General features: G+C 41.2%; 1 protein-coding gene across 2 annotated transcripts in view; it reads left to right on the forward strand.

The window, feature by feature from the left end:
* The window catches only part of LOC130293998 (netrin-1-like), a 143956-nt gene that overhangs the window by 109411 nt on the left and 17101 nt on the right, over positions 1 to 17444 (forward strand). For both annotated transcript variants that reach the window (XM_056543350.1, XM_056543351.1), the window contains 3 exons: positions 3801 to 3989; positions 7579 to 7728; positions 13224 to 13280. In XM_056543350.1, the coding sequence (XP_056399325.1) occupies positions 3801 to 3989; positions 7579 to 7728; positions 13224 to 13280 (396 nt within the window). The remainder of the gene's footprint in view (positions 1 to 3800; positions 3990 to 7578; positions 7729 to 13223; positions 13281 to 17444) is intronic.

Genomic DNA, 17444 nt, shown 5'->3' on the forward strand with positions numbered 1-17444 from the left:
GGAGGAAAATCAACAAACTAGGAAGCTTTTGACTTCATATACCATCCTCAGATATTGTTGTCATATCCCAACCCCATATCCCGTCCTCATATCTCAACCTCATATCCATCCTCATATCCCATCCTCATATCTCGACCTTATATTTCGACCTGCTATCCCGACCTCATATCCTGTCCTCCTATCTTGACCTCCTATCCTGTCCTCCTATCCCGTCCCTATATTCCGTCCTCATATCTGTCCTCATATCCCATCCTCATAGCCCGACCCCATATACTGTTCCCATATCCCGTCCCTATATCCTGACCTCATATCCCGTTCTCATATCTCAACCTCGTATCCCGTCCTCTTATCCCGACCTCATATCCCGTTCTAATATATTGACCTCATATCCTGTCCTCATATCCCAACCTCATATCCCGTCCTCATATCTCGACCTCATATCCCGACCTCATATCCCGTCCTCATATCCCATCCTCATATCCTGTCCTCATATGCTGTCCTCCTATCCTGTCCTTATGTCCTATCCTCATATCCTATCCTCAGGTGGGACTGATTTGTGATGAAGATATTGTAAGCTGAAAATTGAAGTGGACATGGCTTTGTGGGACTGGGCGTGATTTGCAAGCTAGACTGATGCACAAAAAGGGTAGATAATTAAAGTGGTGGGCTTAAACCGTGGGCATGTCTTTGCGAGATGGGGTGTAGCTTGCAAGCCGAACTGCCACATTTACAAGGAGATGCAAAGCGGAGCTTGTGGAGTAAGGTACTAGAAGTCCCATATACTTGCATGGGACTTGAAACAAAAAACCCATCTTTTATATAAGGGTATAGGTAAGGGTTAAGTTAACTACCATATATTTTTATTTTACATATAAGTATTATGTGTACCTGGTATTATTGAAATCTCTCCAGCCGTACGGAAGTTATGTGGGAACATACATTTCTCATGGATTTGCATGGGATTTTAAGACAAAAACCCTGACCCTCACAAATGGGGGTAGTTAAGGGTTAAATTAACTATCCTATATTTTAAGTGGACATATAAGTACCATGTGACTAAGTATTATCGAAATATCTCCAGCATTTGGAATTTATGCAGTAACATACATTTCCCATAGACTTGTATGGGACTTTAAACAAAAACCCCGACCCTGGCAAATGGGGGTGAGTAAGGGTTAAATCACCTATCCTATGTTTGTTGTTGACATATAATTAACATGTGTGCCAAGTTTCATGTTAACATATATAGCCGTTTGGACGTGATGCTGGAACATACACACACATTGAGTTTTCTATGTATAGATATATATGCGTAGTGCAGTATAGGCTATTTTTAGACAAAGAATAACATAGAAATTCTTGTGTATGCCTTGGGATTACCTGATTAAGCTGATGTGGCATTAATTGGTTTTCAGCCATAGTGATTTGCATTTCCATACTGAAATTATTTTTGTAATGCTGCCTACTTGTCCGATGAATCCTCTGGCTTTGCAGAAAAAGGGTGTAAAGTCTCATCACTGCACCTGGTGGTCTGATTGCCTGACTAGACTCCAGAAGCCTATAGTCTACACTCCTGAGACTCATACGTGGTTTTGGGTTAGTTCACATTAAGTGCAGTTTTGATGTGTTTCTTGTTTCAAAATGCCTTTTTAGATAAATATTGCCATGAGGTGAAAGTGATTTGACCTACAATCTAGCATCAAAAGCAGTGTAGAGCTAGGTGGAGGGGGTCTGTGTTTTAGAGTGACATGTCACTTTCTGTTTTTTACTGTAAGATCCATTTTTAATATGTAGGAATTAAATGTTACATATTATTGGACTTAATTTTCCTGGGAGCCGGACCCCTACTCTCTTCATGCCTTTATGTCTACGGGAAATAGCGGTTCCCTGCATCTGTGCTTCCAGACTACATACTAAGTGCCTGCTACTGTGTCAAGAGTGGTGAGCTAATCTATGACTTTTTTCAGTTTTTTGTATCGCTAACCTAGGAGGAGAAAAAGGAGTAGGAGAAGGTAGGGATCCTGGCAAGGAGAGCGGTGCCTCCAGAGGTCACACCCTCAATTGTTCCAAGTAATTGCATAAAAAACCTTTCCTAGACAATGACACAGAACATTAAAGGGGTATTCCAGGAAAAAAAAAACTTTTTTATATATATCAACTGGCTCCAGAAAGTTAAACAGATTTGTAAATTACTTCTATTAAATCTTAATATATATATTATATATATATATATATATATATATATATATATATATATATTTTATAATATATTATATAATATATATTATATATATTATATATATATATATATTATATACAATATATATATATATATATATATATATATATATTTATATAAAAATATAATATATATATATATTATATTATATACCGTATTTTTCGCCGTATAAGACGCACTTTTTCTTTCCCAAAACTGGTCTTATACGGCGAATACACCCCCTATCGCTGCGGTCCCTGCGGCCATCAACGGCCGAGACCTGCGGCTAATACAGGACATCACCGATCGCGGTGATGCCCTGTATTAACCCTTCAGACGCGGCGATCAAAGCTGATCGCCGCGTCTGAAGGGAAAGTGACACTAACCCGGCTGTTCAGTCGGGCTGTTCGGGACCGCTGCAATTTCACCGCGGCGGTCCCGAACAGGCCGACTGAATAGCCGGGTTAGTGCTTACAGGACACCGGGAGGGACCTTACCTGCCTCCTCGGTGTCTTCTCCGTTCAGGGATCCCCTGTATGGCCGGCGCTCTCCTTCCTCGTCATCACATCGTCGCTTACGTGCGTCGGCGTGCGTCGGCGTGCGTCGGCTTGCGTAACGACGTGATGGCTGCGACGGAGAGCGAGGATACCCGGCGGGCAGCAGAGACTTTCCGGAGCTACGGGGACACGGCGACAGCGATGGCGCGACATCCAGGGCAGCGGTGACAGGTCCGGAGTGGCAGGAACACGAGAGTATTACCTCCTATGCAGTGGTCTTCAATCTGCGGACCTCCAGATGTTGCAAAACTACAACTCCCAGCATGCCCAGACAGCCAACCGCTGTCCGGGCATGCTGGGAGTTGTAGTTTTGCAACATCTGGAGGTCCGCAGGTTGAAGACCACTATTGGGTTCAAAATCTTTATTTTTTTTAGATTTTGCACCTATAAATTTGGTGCGTCTTATACGCCGGTGCGTCCTATAGGGCGAAAAATACGGTATATATAATATATATATATATATATATATATATATTATATATAATATAAATCTTAATAATCTTAATCCTTTCAGTACTTATGAGCTTCTGAAGTTAAGGTTGTTATTTTCTTTCTAAGTGCTCTCTGATGACACCTGTCTCGGGAAACGCCCAGTTTAGAAGAGGTTTGCTATGGGGATTTGCTTCTAAACTGGGCGTTTCCTGAGACAGGTGTCATCAGAGAGGACTTAGACAGAAAAGAACAACCTTAACTTCAGAAGCTCATAAGTACTGAAAGGATTAAGATTTTTTAATAGAAGTAATTTACAAATCTGTTTAACTTTCTGGAGCCAGTTTATTCCTGGATAACCCCTTTAAGATGCCAAAGGTAGTCTTCATTACACAATAATGTCCTCTATTCAGCAACATCAGTGGTTTAATTATGCCACTGGTGGTAGACAACCTTGAACATGCTGGGAGCCATTAAAGTGGAGGAAAGTTGTCAGGCCCTCTATATAACAAGCAATATAAAAAGAAAACATATAAGATAAAGGAAATGTTATAAAAACAATATTATGTAAAGTGATAATTCATCTTCTTTTATAGCTTGTGAATGCAATCAGCATTCTAACCGCTGTAGATTTAACATGGAATTATACAAGATATCGGGAAGAAAGAGTGGAGGCGTATGTCTAAACTGTCGTCACAACACTGCTGGACGCCACTGTCACTACTGTAAACAGGGTTATAAGCGTGATTTAAGCAAACCTGCATCAAGCCGAAAAGCCTGTAAGCGTAAGTATGCATGAGCAATATTTTTTATATATATTTATAAAGACCTGTTAATATCACATTATTTGCTTCCTTTAAAAATGCATGCTGGAAAATAGCTCCCAATGTTTAATGGGGTTTATACAGAGGCATTTGTTACCCATAGTATTTAAAAAAAGGAAATAAAACACACATTTATTATATGCTTTGTGGGGTGAATTTACTAAGACTGGGCATGGGAGATTAGTAAAATCCCAAAGTCGTTGGATGTGGCGATTCATTAGGTGGAACGCACATCCTGATCTCTTTCTGTAGCTGCAGACCCTGCATTGCATGTGGGAATGTATGCTAGTTCTGAATTTGCAATAGTTTGCACTGCTTAAAGGGGTACTTTGCCCCTAGACATCTTATTCCCTCTTCATCTTATTCCCCTTATTACCTCCTGCTGCCCGGCTCATTGCTTCCCCGCACGCCCCTGCCTCCTAGGGCACGCGCAGCACTTTCTCTAGATTTAAAGGGCCACTAATTGGTGTCTGGTACATCCCATATGTTAATTATGCCAGCTCCTCCCCCACTTCCCTGCTGGATCTTCAGTGCCCCTAGCCTGAGATTAAGCTTTCCTTTTGCCTCTTTGCCTCTTCCTGTGTATCCAGACCTTCCTGCTATGTTATTTGACCTTTGCCGCCTGCCCTGACCTCCTGCTAAGTTTGACAATGCTTCTGCCTCATCCTCTGGTACCTCGTCTTGCCCAGCTACCTGTGTGGTCGAGCCATGTCGGGGGTAGCGACATGGGTGTCACCTGCCCCAGCAAGCCCATCCTGACTTGCGGCGGTCTTTGGTGAAGACCAGTGGCACCTTAGACTCAGCTCCTCGATACAATCCGAGTCATCGCCGTACAGGTTAGTAGGATCCACATTCAGAAGTGTAACTGGGATAAGATGCCCCCCTTTTACAATAAGCCCCTCTCACCTTTTATAATGTGATGCGGGTGGCATAAACAGGAAGTTGCAGATTTTTGTGCAAATTACTATTGTCTACATATTCTACAACTTTTTATAATGTTCTGATGTATACCAGCAAGATGCCAACAAGTACACTCTTTTGACATATGTCTTACAATGAAAACTTATGTACATTGAGATCATGTGCATGCTGAACGCAGAAATATAAGAAAATATAGTGTAAACATAGACTTACGTGTTAATTTATGTTGTGTAACTTTGTGTCTCATTGAATTGAAGTTAAGCCTTTTTTATTAAAGTCAGTCAGGAGAGGCATCTACAGTCTGAACATAAAGCAAATGATGCACGTTTCTCCAGTTCTTTCCATAAGGCTGGGGCTACATGATGCAACAGAAAATTTCATCCAAGTCGTGAGGCTAAATATTATGTGTGACTTGTCTGCGACTTGCTGTCTCAGGACTTCATTATAGTTGTGATTAGGCTGTTAAAAAATAGCCAAGTAGGTTGCAGCAGGTTGACAATCATTACATGCGATGTCCTAATGCAACTATGATCTATGATCTTCGTGTCGCATGACATAGCTCTAGCCTAAGACTGGGGCTGAAAGCTTTGGCCGCACATGGCACAAATATAGTAGTATTGCATTGCAATGTCAAATGGTATGCTAGTCAATGGTGTCACAGTGCAACATGCAACATCCCAATACAACACTGTGGTCTTCATGTTACACAATCATGTAGCCCTAAACCAAGGCTGAAGCTACACACTTTGGTCACACAAGACACAAATATAATACTGCAATGTTGCATGTTATGTTAGTCAATATTGTCACAATGTAACATGCTACATAGCGGAACTCCATGATTTATAGATTTTTGGTTGCAAATGTCATTTGACTTCCACCTTTGACATCAACATATATCAATATACATCAACATATGGCTACCAATTTTTTTGCATTTATGCTATGTTTTCACAGCCAAATCTCTGAAGAAAGATGTGACTTAGGCTGGATCCACACTACGTTTTGTCCCATACGGGAGCGCATACGGCAGGAGGGAGCTAAAACCTTGCGCTCCCGTATGTGACCGTATGCGCTCCCGTATGTCATTCACTTCAATGAGCCGACCGGAGTGAAACGTTCGGTCCGGTCGGCTCATTTTTGCGCCGTATGCGCTTTTACAACCGGACCTAAAACCGTGGTCAACCACGGTTTTAGGTCCGGTTGTAAAAGCGCATACGGCGCAAAAATGAGCTGACCGGACCGAACGTTTCACTCCGGTCGGCTCATTGAAGTGAATGACATACGGGAGCGCATACGGTCACATACGGGAGCGCGAGGTTTTAGCTCCCTCCTGCCGTATGCGCTCCCGTATGGGACAAAACGTAGTGTGGACCCAGCCTTAGATGTGATTTGCTGTTCCGTGACAAGTTGACATGTAGCTCCAGCCTAACTTTTAAAGGCCTACTAAGGCTGAGCTGCCTAACATTTGGGTGTCATAATAGTCATGTTTAAAGTAAAAAAAAGTAATTTAGGTCTAAATCAAATGAAAATAACTTTAAAATAATAGTAAAAAATCAGAAATCAAAACAAATAAAACAACCAGAAAGAAAATGTCCATGGCAAAGAATTCCTGGACATTTCTACTTGCATAAAGGTGCATGCAGTGTTGACAGTTGTTATATTTACCAGGTACCTGTTATACATGTATATAGTCATTTTATGATATACAGAAAGCCCTTATCAGTAATTTTTATTTTTTGATTTCACACAATAATTTTACATATATATTTTATTGCATATCAAGTAGTACATCCCAAGTTCCTTTCCCATAAAGTTAGGGCTTCCATTTCTGCCAGCTATCTGTGTGGTCGAGCTGTGTCGGGGGTAGCGACCCAGGCAGCACCTTCACAGGGGCAGCAAATTGCCACCGGAGAGGATTTTTGACCCCTTAACAACCCATGACGGATTCATGGTGCCGTTCAGGGTGTATGGAGGGGGCTCCTGACTCGAGCCCACTCCATGTCTGGTGACCATCAGCTGTTTTCAGTAGCCAGCAGTTATCACCACAGCCGGCTATTAACCCTTCAGAATCTAAAGGGAACTTTAAACCCTCCCTGGGGGTCTAATATCCACTGTAGAGGTGGCTGGGGGGGCTTTCCTCTCTTTCTCTGCTATCATGGCTCTTCATTTGACAGCATTTCACTCCTGGACGCAGGAAGCACAATGTCTTGGGCCAGCCCTGTCTGCCAGTGATAAAGCTGTATGGTATACATGGCTTGGTATCCATTAGGCTGTGTGGGACCAAACAACAACTAACTATGGCTTCATACTTGACCACTAAAGAAGGTACCATAAGTTCAAATCATTAAATTCATGAAAACTAAGCCATAAAAAGAACACCTTTCACGCTTTAGTAAATCTTGCCTTAGTTTGATGAATCTGGTGTTCTGATTAGAGGCTGCAGATCTCACATCACAACTTGGGTGATCATCTTCAGATACAACAAATAACAGTTCAGTTGATAAATGTCAAAGTGATAAAGAGAACTTTGCCCAATTTAAAATGCAATACTGGAGATGTGATTTATATACTATTTATGAATAGCGATGAAGTTATTTTAATTTGTGAAATCCTTTTTTTTTTCCAGCCTGCCAGTGTCACCCCATTGGAGCAATCAATGCCATGTGCAACCAAACAACAGGCCAATGCCAATGCAAAACTGGAGTTACTGGTTTGACTTGCAATCGTTGTGCTCAAGGATTCCAGCAAAGTCGTTCTGCACATATGCCTTGTGTCCGTAAGTCACTGAAACTTGTGTTTTCACTAATGGAAAGAGAGTTCATTGAATAATATGGAGCATTTGTAAGCTGTATACGCCAATATCTCTCAAACTGCAACTAAGCTATAACCAATGAATCCCATCCAGATGCTAGATGACTGTTTTTTCCCTACAGGAAATTGTCTTATGAGACAAGGCAATTTAAACAAGGCCAGCTATAATATACCAATAAAAAGCTAAAGAATAGTTTCACTCTCACCATCTCTTTGGCAGCAGTCTCCAAACTTTAAGACCAGTACATGCTGTTGGTTTATCACCTGTTTCCAAGAGGATTGTAAGAATAAACTAACAGACTTAGAGAAACTGAACTGATGTTTTAAACCTATTAAAATAATTGAAAAATAATGATTTACATTTTAAATTTGCTGCTTTTCCCAAGCTAACAGTCTAACTGCTAGCCACAGTGGTGCATACCATCCCTGGTAATGTAACTCTGTGTTTTCACACTGGAGCTGTCAACGTCATGTATCAGGGATGGAAATGATGATTCCCCTTGATAGTCCCTGATAGCCCGAGAGTCCTCAGAGATCATGTAGACTGCAGAGTAAATTTTCCCTTTGGATGGTATCTGCTCCTTAGAGATCAAGAAGAGTAAATATAATGGAGCCATTCTACTGAATTTTGCTAACTTGTAGATGTAGGCAGGATTTAAGGTGGGAAAAAAAATTAATCAACTGGTGCCAGAAAGTTAAACAGATTTGTAAATTACTTCTATTTGGGGGCTGCAGGAGACCCCGCGATCAGACACCTTATCCTTCGGATAGGGGTTAAGATCTCTAGGGCAGAGTACCCCTTTAAGGACCAAAGGGCATACCATCAGTAGCCAGGCACTCACTGTTGATTACAGGCAGCGGTGATCCCATCGCTGCAGGTCATTAACCCTTTAGACGCTGTGATCAATGCCAATCATTGCGATGTAAGTGAAAGTGAAACATGTTCTGTAACTTAGAAGGGCTCACAGAACACCTGCGATGTGGTCGTGGGGGTTCCGTAAGCTAATATGGAGGAGGGGGGGTCCCCTTACATGCCTCTGACCGCTGATTGACGATTCACTGATGTAGCCTGGCTTAGCAGGCTATATCAGTTGATAGCCGATCACACTGCATATTGTTATGCCTATGGCATCGAATTAAACAGTAAATGCAATCTAATGATTGCATATCAAAATCCCTTATGGGGACTTAAAAGGTGTAAAAAAAAAAAAAGTTTCTTAAATTATGTAAAACCCCCTCCCTTTCCCATTTTACAAAAAAGAAAAACAAAATAACATATTTGGTGTCGCTGAATGCGTAAATGTCCAAACTATTAAAATATAATGTTTATGATCCCGCGCGGTAAACGGAATGAACAGAAAAAATATCAAACAACAAAGATACTGATTTTCAATCACATCATATGTGACCAAAAAGTCCAATCAAACAAAAATGGTACCGATAAAAACTACAGATCATGGAACAAAAAAGGAGCCCTCTACATTCCCATTTGCAGAAAAATAAAAAAGTTATAGGGGTCAGGAAAGGACAATGTTTTGCATATGAATTTTGTTTCTGTCTTACCACAGTGCTCTCTGCTGACACCTCTGTCCATGTCAGGAAGTGTCCAGAGCAGGAGAGGTTTGCTATGAGAACAACTCAACTTCCTCTGTAGTATACAGCAGCTGATAAGAACTGGAAGGATTAACATTTTTAATAAAATTAATTTACAAATCTGTTTAACGTTCTGGCATCAGTTGATATGAAAAAAATTGTTTTCCCCCGGAGTACCCCTTTAAGGCCAAAAATGGGCCATGTCCTTAATGGGTTAAGCATATCATACCTACGCAGACTTAGCATGCGATTGTTTAAAAACACTGTCTGGCAAATGCAATGTTGCCATAAAATAATATGTGATGAAATTGACAATTTCATTAACCAGTCACAAGGAGAAACATACCAGTCATGGGATCAATCCTAGTGTCTGACACGCATACCCCAGCTGTGACTTCTCAGTGCCATTAATTATTATTATGTAGACAATCACGTATTTAACAGACCAACTTGTCAGAGTTGACAAGCAACAGAGATTCTTGAGAAAACCAAGACATAGACATAAACAATCAACCTATGGACATGTCTCTGGACATCTGCTATTAAATACAATAATGTGTGTATGAAATATTTTACAGATGCATCCGTATGGGTATTAAAGGGGTATTCCAGCCCCTTTAACTTAACACATGCCAACAAAGCCGGCTCTACTGCTAGGAAAACTAGGCAGCCGCCTAAAGCGGACTGCTGCCTAAGGCACAGCCGGCCAATTTCTCCCGACTAGATGAAGGAGGGTGCCATATGGGCACTTTTTACCTGCAAACGGGCATGATTAATACCGGTGCTCATTTGCAGTTCTAAAGCGCCCATTTGGTGCATTTTATTCTTTAAAAGAAGTCCCGGATGCTTAGCTGGAACTTCTGTTGGAGCAGAGAGGCCGGCAGCTTGGATTTCCTGTACCTCCCAGCGTGCCCTCTCCTACAGTGTTCCTACTTGAGCACTGTGAACGGCTGTCAGGACCACAGCAGCAGATCTCTTCAAGCCGCTTGCAATGATGTCATCTCATTGCACACGGCTTGAAGAGCTGTGTCGCCATGGTCCTGAATACTGCTCAGAGACAGTAGGAGCGCTGCAGGATGGAGGAGCACTGTGCGGCACTGCGCTGTAGCTCAGAACAGATTTTTTGTTGTTGCTTGGAGGCACTCATTGGAAGCATCTACTCCCTTTATATAAGCCTATTTGGGGGAGGGGAGATATATACAGGGGGACCTGCCTAACGTCCTACCTACCCTACCTATCTACATACCTGCAAGAACATTTTCTGCTTAACTACTCATCTAACTACCTGTCTATATACCTACAGGGAATTACCTACCTAACTACCTGTCTGCACACCTACAGGGTAATTACCTGCCTAACTTCCTATCTACAATACATACCTTCAAGGAGATTATCTGCCTAACATCCTACTTACCTATCTACAGTTCTACAAGGGGAATTACCTACCTAACTACCTACCTATCTACATACCTATAGATGATTACATTCCCAACTACCTATCTACATACAGTATCTTTAGTGGGATTACCTGCCTAACTTCCTGCCTACAATACATTGCCTTATCCAGGGTGCGGTCAGCCCACACTATACCATGACATCTCATTAGTGAGGAACTCACGGTCAAGTTTCACCTAAGGCCTCACAAAGTTTAGAGCTGCCTCTGTGTATGGTGATAGTATTCCTCCTTGTATATTGGTATTATTGATCTCATTATACAGAATTTGGTCAGTAATTTATCCACGACCCTCCTCCTACAGGGGCTCCAAAAAATGTCTTGCCTAGGATGCAAAATAGTCTAGCACCGGCCCTGCATCCCAATGAACAACCATAACAGAGGATACTAAACTAGCACTAGAGGGACAGGGTGATAACCTGTCTTGATACTGTAATCCTCCCAGACCATCAATTATCTTTGTCGCCCTCCTCTGCACCTACTCTAGTTCAGCCACGTCCTTCCTATATACAGGTGCTCAAATATGGACACAATACTCCATATGTGGTCTGACTAGTGATTTATACATAGGCAAAACCATGTTCCGTCACAAGCCTCTATGCCTCTCTTGGTACAATTCATGACTTTATAAGCTTTGGCAGCCATTGTCTGGCACTAATGATTAAAGTTTAGGTTGTATCCTGCTCATGCTTATAAGACATTGGCCCGGATTTACTATTGTTAACCTGACCTGTTTTGTTTGATTGTGCGCCAAAATATGTCGCATTATGCCACAAATTGTGTCAGTGCCAAAATTTGCGCCAAAATTTTTAAAAACCCAACCAACTCTCCATTTTGCTTTAAAAAAAAAAGAAAAAAGGGCATTTCCACCAACATTTTTGAAAAATCCCAACATATTTACTAATGTTTCCACCGAAAATGTGGTGGATTTGAGCTCAACCCCCACAGCTCAGAGCAGTTGTAAAAAAAAGCAAAACATAGGGAAAAGTGCCAAACATAGGGAAACATTAGTAAATACCGTGGAAAAATACTTGTAGGGAATTAAAACCCACAATAAACTCCACTCCACTCTTAGTAAATAAGGGCCATTGTGGGAGATGAATACCAGTAAAATTGCTGCAAACTTGCTGTCAGTGACAGGGGCACAGAAAAAATTGTTTAAAGAGGGCTTTTCATGTTTTTATTTTTCAGTAACAAAATAAATACTGACTTTAACTTTAGGCATAAACAAATACAAAAGAAATCTTGCTTTTTCAGCGCTACCTACATAAAATCTGCTCTCTCTATACAGGTGGTTTACTACAGCCACCCAACAAAATAGTCACAAAAAAAGGGTTACTAACACAAGATAAATGACCACTTTTTCAGACTGTTCATCTCAGGACTCCAACTCTCAACAGATTCCTCACAGCCTGAACCTGCAGACTGAGTTACACCCTGCTATAAAGCCCATATTAGTAATCAAAGAGTCCAACCTAGTCCAAGATTAAACCATTAAGAAAAACTAAAAATCACAGTACAAAAAATGAGCCATCACATAACATCACAGATAGAAAAATAAAAAAGTCTTAGGGGCCAAACCTAAAACAATCATAAATAAATCAAAAAGTATATATTGTATTTTTTTTACATTTTTTTTTTTCAAAGTGATTTACACAATAGAAATAACTTTTGCCTAAGGCTAAGTTTCCACTTGTTTTTTTTTCTGGCAGTTTTTGGAAAACCTCCACTGCAGTTTTTGAGCCAAGGCCAGAAGTGTATTCAAAAGGAATAGGACATATAAAGGAAGGACTTATACTTCTCCTCCCTTATGGATCCACTTCTGACTTTGGCTCAAAAACTGACAGAAATAAACCAAGTGGAAAACTTAGCATTAAAACTGTACGCACTTCATACATTGAAAGGCGTCATTACAAAGTACAATTGGTCGTACAAAAACAAGCCCACAAATGGCCATGTAGATGAAAATGGAAAGAGTAATAGCTGGTATACGACAAAGAGAAAAGGAAAACAATAAAATGAAAATTGGCCGTGTCCTCAGGCTACATCCACACATGCAATTTTAATGCTATTTTCAGACTTGCATAATAGTGGTAAAAATGTACTATTTTTACAGGATATTAAGGAAAATAGTGACGCAGTACCACTTATTAAATGCCACGTGTGAACACAGCCTTGAGAGGTTAAATTGAGTTTTTCTCAATAAGGAAGTCCTTTACAATAATTGTTAATTTTGCTGCAGCAGTCCCAGTTTTTATTATCTGTGACTAAGCATAGAGGTTTGCAAGTAAAAAAAAAGTAACTTGTATTGTGTAATTTCCCTGACATTATAACATACCACTGAATGTATAGTTAGTGGATAACAGCTAAATCTCTAATATCAATAAAAAAATAAATATATATATATTTTTTAGGAGAGATTCAAGAGGAGATGACTACAACAGCTGCATATCCATTAGAATGGAAAACAGGTATTTCAAAAAGTATACAAATTACAAAATGTCGTAATGTGTTTCAAGAGACCTTATTTAATCTTAAAAAGAAAAAGGTATGTATTAGAGCTTTGATATTGGCTTCTGTTTTATTGACTTCTTTTCACTTTTTGACAGAATTACTTAAAGGGATACTCTGCTGCTCAGCTTTTGGAACAAAATGTTCCGAACGTTTTGAGGCGGCGTTGGGAGCTTGTGACGTCATAGCCCTGCCCCCTCATGACGTCGCGCCCTGCCCCTTCAATATAAGTCTATGGGAGGGGGCGTGACAGGTTAAAGTTCAGTTCCCCGGTTCTGCCCACCCACAGTAGTCCAGGCAGAACAGGGGAACCGACGGTGACTGGCGCCGGAGGTCACTTACCATCGGCAACGGGCGATGATCGGCAGGCAGCAATGACATGTGGCGGGCTCCCTTTTGCAGACTACGGATGCCAGTGAGTTGCTTAGCAACATCTGGAGGGCTACAGTTTGAGACCACTATACAGTGGTCTCTAAACTGTAGCCCTCCAGATGTTGCAAAACTACAACTCCCAGCATGCCCAGACAGCTGTTTGTTGTCTGAGCATGTTCGGATTTGTGGTTTTGCAACATCTGGAGGGCCACAGTTTGGAGATCACTGTACGGTGGTTTCTAAACCGTGGCAAAACTACAACTCCCAGCATACACAAACAGCAAACGGCTGTCTCACCATGCTGGGAGTTGTAGTTGCGTACCTCCAGCTATTGTATAACTACATCTCCCAGCATGCCCTTCGGCGATTAGTACATGCTGGGAGTTGCAGTTTTGCAACAGCTGGAGGCACGCTGGTTGGAAAATACTGAGTTAAGTAACAGAACCTAACTGAAGGTTTTCCAACCAGTGTGCCTCCAGCTGTTGCAAAAGTACAACTCCCAGCATGCATGGTCTGTCAGTGCATGCTGGGAGTTGTAGTTTTGCAACAGCTGGAGGTTTGCCCCCCCCCCCATGTGATTGTACAGGGTACATTCACACGGTCGGGGTTTACAGTGACTTTCCTGCTTCAAGTTTTCCGCTGCAGCTCACACTCCTAGCAGGAAACTCCCCATAAACCACCTGCTGTCTGAATGTACCAGAACAACACTACACTACACTAACACATAATAAAGGGTAAAACACTACATATACACCCCCTTACACGGTCCCCCCCAATAAATATGAAAAACGTATCATACGGCAGTGTTTCCAAAATGGAGCTTCCAGCTGGTGCAAAACAACAAATTCCAGCATTTCCAGACAGCCACTGACTGTCCAGGCATGCTGGGAGTTTATCAACAACTGGAGGCACCCTGTTTGGGAATTACTGGCATAGAATATCCCTATGTCCACCCCTATGCCTCAAATGCGCATGGTGCTCTCTCACTTCGGAGCCCTGTCATATTTCAAGGAAACCGTTTAGGGCCACATGGGGTATTTCTGTACTCGGGAGAAATTGTACTACAAATTGTGGGGGGCTTTTCTCCTTCTACCCCTTATGAACAGGAAAAGTTGGAGTCTACACCAGCCTGTTAGTGTAAAAAAATAAAAAATAAATTACACTAACATGCTGGTGTTGCCCTATACCCAAAATTTGTAATGCAATTTCTCTTGAGTACGGAAATACCCCATATGTGGGCGTAAAAATGCTCTGCGGACGCACAACAAGGCTCAGGAGTGAGAGTGCACTACAGTGGGGATCGAAAGTTTGGGCACCCCAGGTAAAAATTTGTATTAATGTGCATAAAGAAGCCAAGGAAAGATGGAAAAATTTCCAAAAGGCGTCAAATTACAGATTAGACATTCTTATAATTTGTCAACAAAAGTTAGATTTTTTTTCCCATCATTTCCACTTTCAAAATAACATAAAACAAAAAAATGGCATCTGCAAAAGTTTGGAAACCCGGCAGAATTTATAGCATGCACTGCCCCTTTGCAAAGTTGAGACCTGGCAGTGTCATGGATTGTTCTCAGTCATCATCTGGGAAGACCAAGTGATGTCAATCTCAAAGGTTTTAAATGCCCAGACTCACCTGACGTTGCCCCAACAATCAGCACCATGGGTTCTTCTAAGCAGTTGTCTAGAAATCTGAAACTGAAAATAGTTGATGCTCACAAAGCTGGAGAAGGCTATTAGAAGATAGCAAAATGTTTTCAGATGTCAATATCCTCTGTTCGGAATGTAATTAAGAAATGGCAGTCATCAGGAACAGTGGAAGTTAAAGCAAGATCTGCAAGACCAAGAAAAATATCAGACAGAACAGCTCGCAGGATTGTCATCAGAAGAAAACCTTTTCCACGTCCTCACCACAAAAATCAGCATTTGAATTTTGCAAATGAACATATGGACAAGCCTGATGCATTTTGGAAACAAGTTCTGTGGACGGATGAGGTTAAAATTGAACTTTTTGGCTGGAATGAGCAAAGGTACGTTTGGAGAAGAAGGGGAACAGAATTTAATGAAAATAGCCTTTATCCAACTGTTAAGCATGGGGGTGGATCAATCATGCTTTGGGGTTGTATTGCAGCCAGTGGCACAGGGAACATCTCACGAGTAGAAGGAAAAATGGATTCAATAAAATGTCAGCAAACTTTGGATGCTAACTTGATGCCATCTGTGAAAAAGCAGAAGTTAAAGAGAGGATGGCTTCTACAAATGGATAATGATCCTAAACACACTTTGAAATCCATGGGGTATTACATCAAGAGGCGTAAACTGAAGGTTCTGCCATGGCCTTCACAATCTCCTGACCTCAACATAATTGAAAATCTATGGATAGACCTTAAAAGAGAAGTGCGTGACAGACAGTCCGGAAATCTCAAAGAACTTTTGTAAGGAAGAATGGGCAAAGATACCTCAAACAAGAATTGAAAGACTCTTGGCTGGCTACAAAAAGCGTTTACAAGCTGTGATACTTGCCAAAGGGGGCAGTACAAGATATTAACTCTGCAGGGTGCCCAAACTTTTGCAGACACCATTTTTTTGTTTTCTGTTATTTTGAAAGTGTTAATGATGGAAATAAAATCTAACTTTTGTTGACATATTATAAGAATGTCTGATCTGTAATTTGATGTCTTTTGGCGATGTTTCCATCTTTCCTTGGCTTCTTTATGCACATTAATACAAATTTTTACCTGGGGTGCCCAAACTTTTGATCCCCACTGTATGTATATTTGAGACTTGAATTGGTTATTTGCACAAGGGTGGCTGATTTTACAGCGGTTCTGACATAAATGCAAAAAATAAATACCCACGTGTGACCCCATTTTGGAAAATACACCCCTCAGCGAACGTAAAAAGGGGTATAGTGAGCCTTAACACCCCACAGGTGATCGACAAATGTTCGTTAAAGTTGGATAAGAAAATGAAAAAAAAAAATGTTTTAACTAAAATGCTGGTATCACCCTAAATTTTTCATTTTCATATGGGAAAATAGGGAAAAAAAGTCCCCCAAAATTTGTAACTCCATTTCTTCTTAGTAAGAACATACCCCACATGTGGATGTAGAGTGCTCTGCGGGCAAACTACAATGCTCAGAAGAGAAGGAGCGCCATTGGGCTTTTGGATTGAAAATGTGTCCAGAATTGAAGGCCACGTGTGTTTACAAAGCCCCCATAGTGCCAGAACAATGTGACCCCATTTTGGAAACTACATCACTCACGGAATGTAATAAGGGGTACAGTGAGCATTTACGCCGAACACAGCCCACTGTTCCAAAAATCTGTCAAACACCAGTGGGGGGTAAATGTTCACTGCACCCCTGATTAAATTCTGTGAGAGTTTTAGTTTCCAAAATGGGGTCGCATGTGGGGGGGTCCACTGTTATGGCACCTTGGGGGGCTTTGTAAATGCTTTGTATAGGCCCCCGACTTCCATTCCAAACAAATTCTCTCTCCAAAAGCCCAATGGTGCTCCTTCTCTTCTGAACATTGTAGTGCGGCAGCAGAGCACTTGACGTCTACACATGGGAAATGAGGTTACAAATTTTCGGGGGGGGATTTCTCTCCTTTTACACCTTGTAAAAATTCAAAAAATGGTTCTGCAAGAACATGCAAGTATAAAAAAATGAAGATTTTGAATTTTCTCCTTCACTTTGCTGCTATTCCTATGAAACACCTAAAGGGTTAACAACATTTCTGAATGTCATTTTG

Source organism: Hyla sarda, chromosome 10 (genome assembly GCF_029499605.1).
Source record: "Hyla sarda isolate aHylSar1 chromosome 10, aHylSar1.hap1, whole genome shotgun sequence".
Classification (NCBI taxonomy): domain Eukaryota; kingdom Metazoa; phylum Chordata; class Amphibia; order Anura; family Hylidae; genus Hyla; species Hyla sarda.